The sequence below is a fragment of the Loa loa genome, assembly GCF_000183805.2.
Source record: "Loa loa unplaced genomic scaffold supercont3.3643, whole genome shotgun sequence".
NCBI classification, from domain to species: Eukaryota; Metazoa; Nematoda; class Chromadorea; order Rhabditida; family Onchocercidae; genus Loa; species Loa loa.
In genome coordinates this window covers 1-950 of record NW_018111821.1, presented here as the reverse complement: position 1 = coordinate 950, position 950 = coordinate 1, and the positions used below count along the sequence as shown (strand labels likewise).

Sequence of the window (950 nt, the reverse complement as noted above, 5' to 3'; positions counted from 1 at the left end):
AAAATAAGAAGATGCAGTGTATGTGGTAGTTTAGCAGTGAATGATATCAAATTTGAAAAAAAGAATAAAGAAGGAATTATATGAGGTACACGTCAGATTATGACTGATTGAAAAAATATCAATTAAAATTAAATTAATTAAAATTAGAAAGGATGAAAAAGAAACAATCAAATTAACAAATATTTTTTGCATTCTTGCAGAATTTTAACTATCAAATTTAATTCCTGGAATTTTTCCTTTTTTCTCCATTTTTTCTTTTCTTTTTTTTTTGCAACAATAAATGGAATAATTTTATTGTCGAAATAATAATTAACTTAATTAACGGAAAAGTAAGTAAAAATATTAATCAAGTTAAATCGGTAAATCATAAAAACAGTATACTTGAATTTCTATTCGAAATGCTTCATTAGCACAATTCAAGATGCCAATAAATAGTTCAAAGGGAAAAATAGGAAAAAAAAAAATGGAAAAAAAAGAAAAGAAAAGAATTGACAAGAATTAAATGAAATAATATTAAATTTAATATTAAGTATTACTTTAAATTATTTGAAACAATTAAAAATTTAAATTTTCAGAAAATAAAACGCTATTATCACTTTTCTTATTCATTTTTCAACTTGAAACACATCCTTTTAGCTCTTTTTTTTTTTTTTTGATCTTCAAGAATGCAAAATTTACAATGATAATATATAAAATGATAGATTACGAGCATTATGAAAAAATATAATTTTTGAAAAATGAAAAATTAACTTTCCCCCAAAATAATTAGTACTAATTAAACTAATTAAGCATAAAATTCTTTTGTTGGCGCTTTTTGATAAGCATATGAATAATGTGGAGGTTGTTTAGGTTCATCCAAAGCATAGCTACCTTCATCTTTCTTCCGCATACGATAAACGATAAACATCACCAATAAAATTGATGCCAAAATACCAACCACAATGCCACCA

General features: G+C 23.5%; 1 protein-coding gene across 1 annotated transcript; it reads right to left on the bottom strand.

Moving 5' to 3' along the window:
- Positions 1-784: 784 nt before the first annotated feature.
- On the bottom strand, positions 785-907 carry LOAG_16027 (hypothetical protein; the record flags this gene model as incomplete). Its single annotated transcript, XM_003151516.1, has 1 exon — positions 785-907. The coding sequence occupies one exon, from the start codon at positions 905-907 to the stop codon at positions 785-787; it is 123 nt and encodes a 40-aa protein (XP_003151564.1).
- Between the last annotated feature and the right edge of the window lie 43 nt (positions 908-950).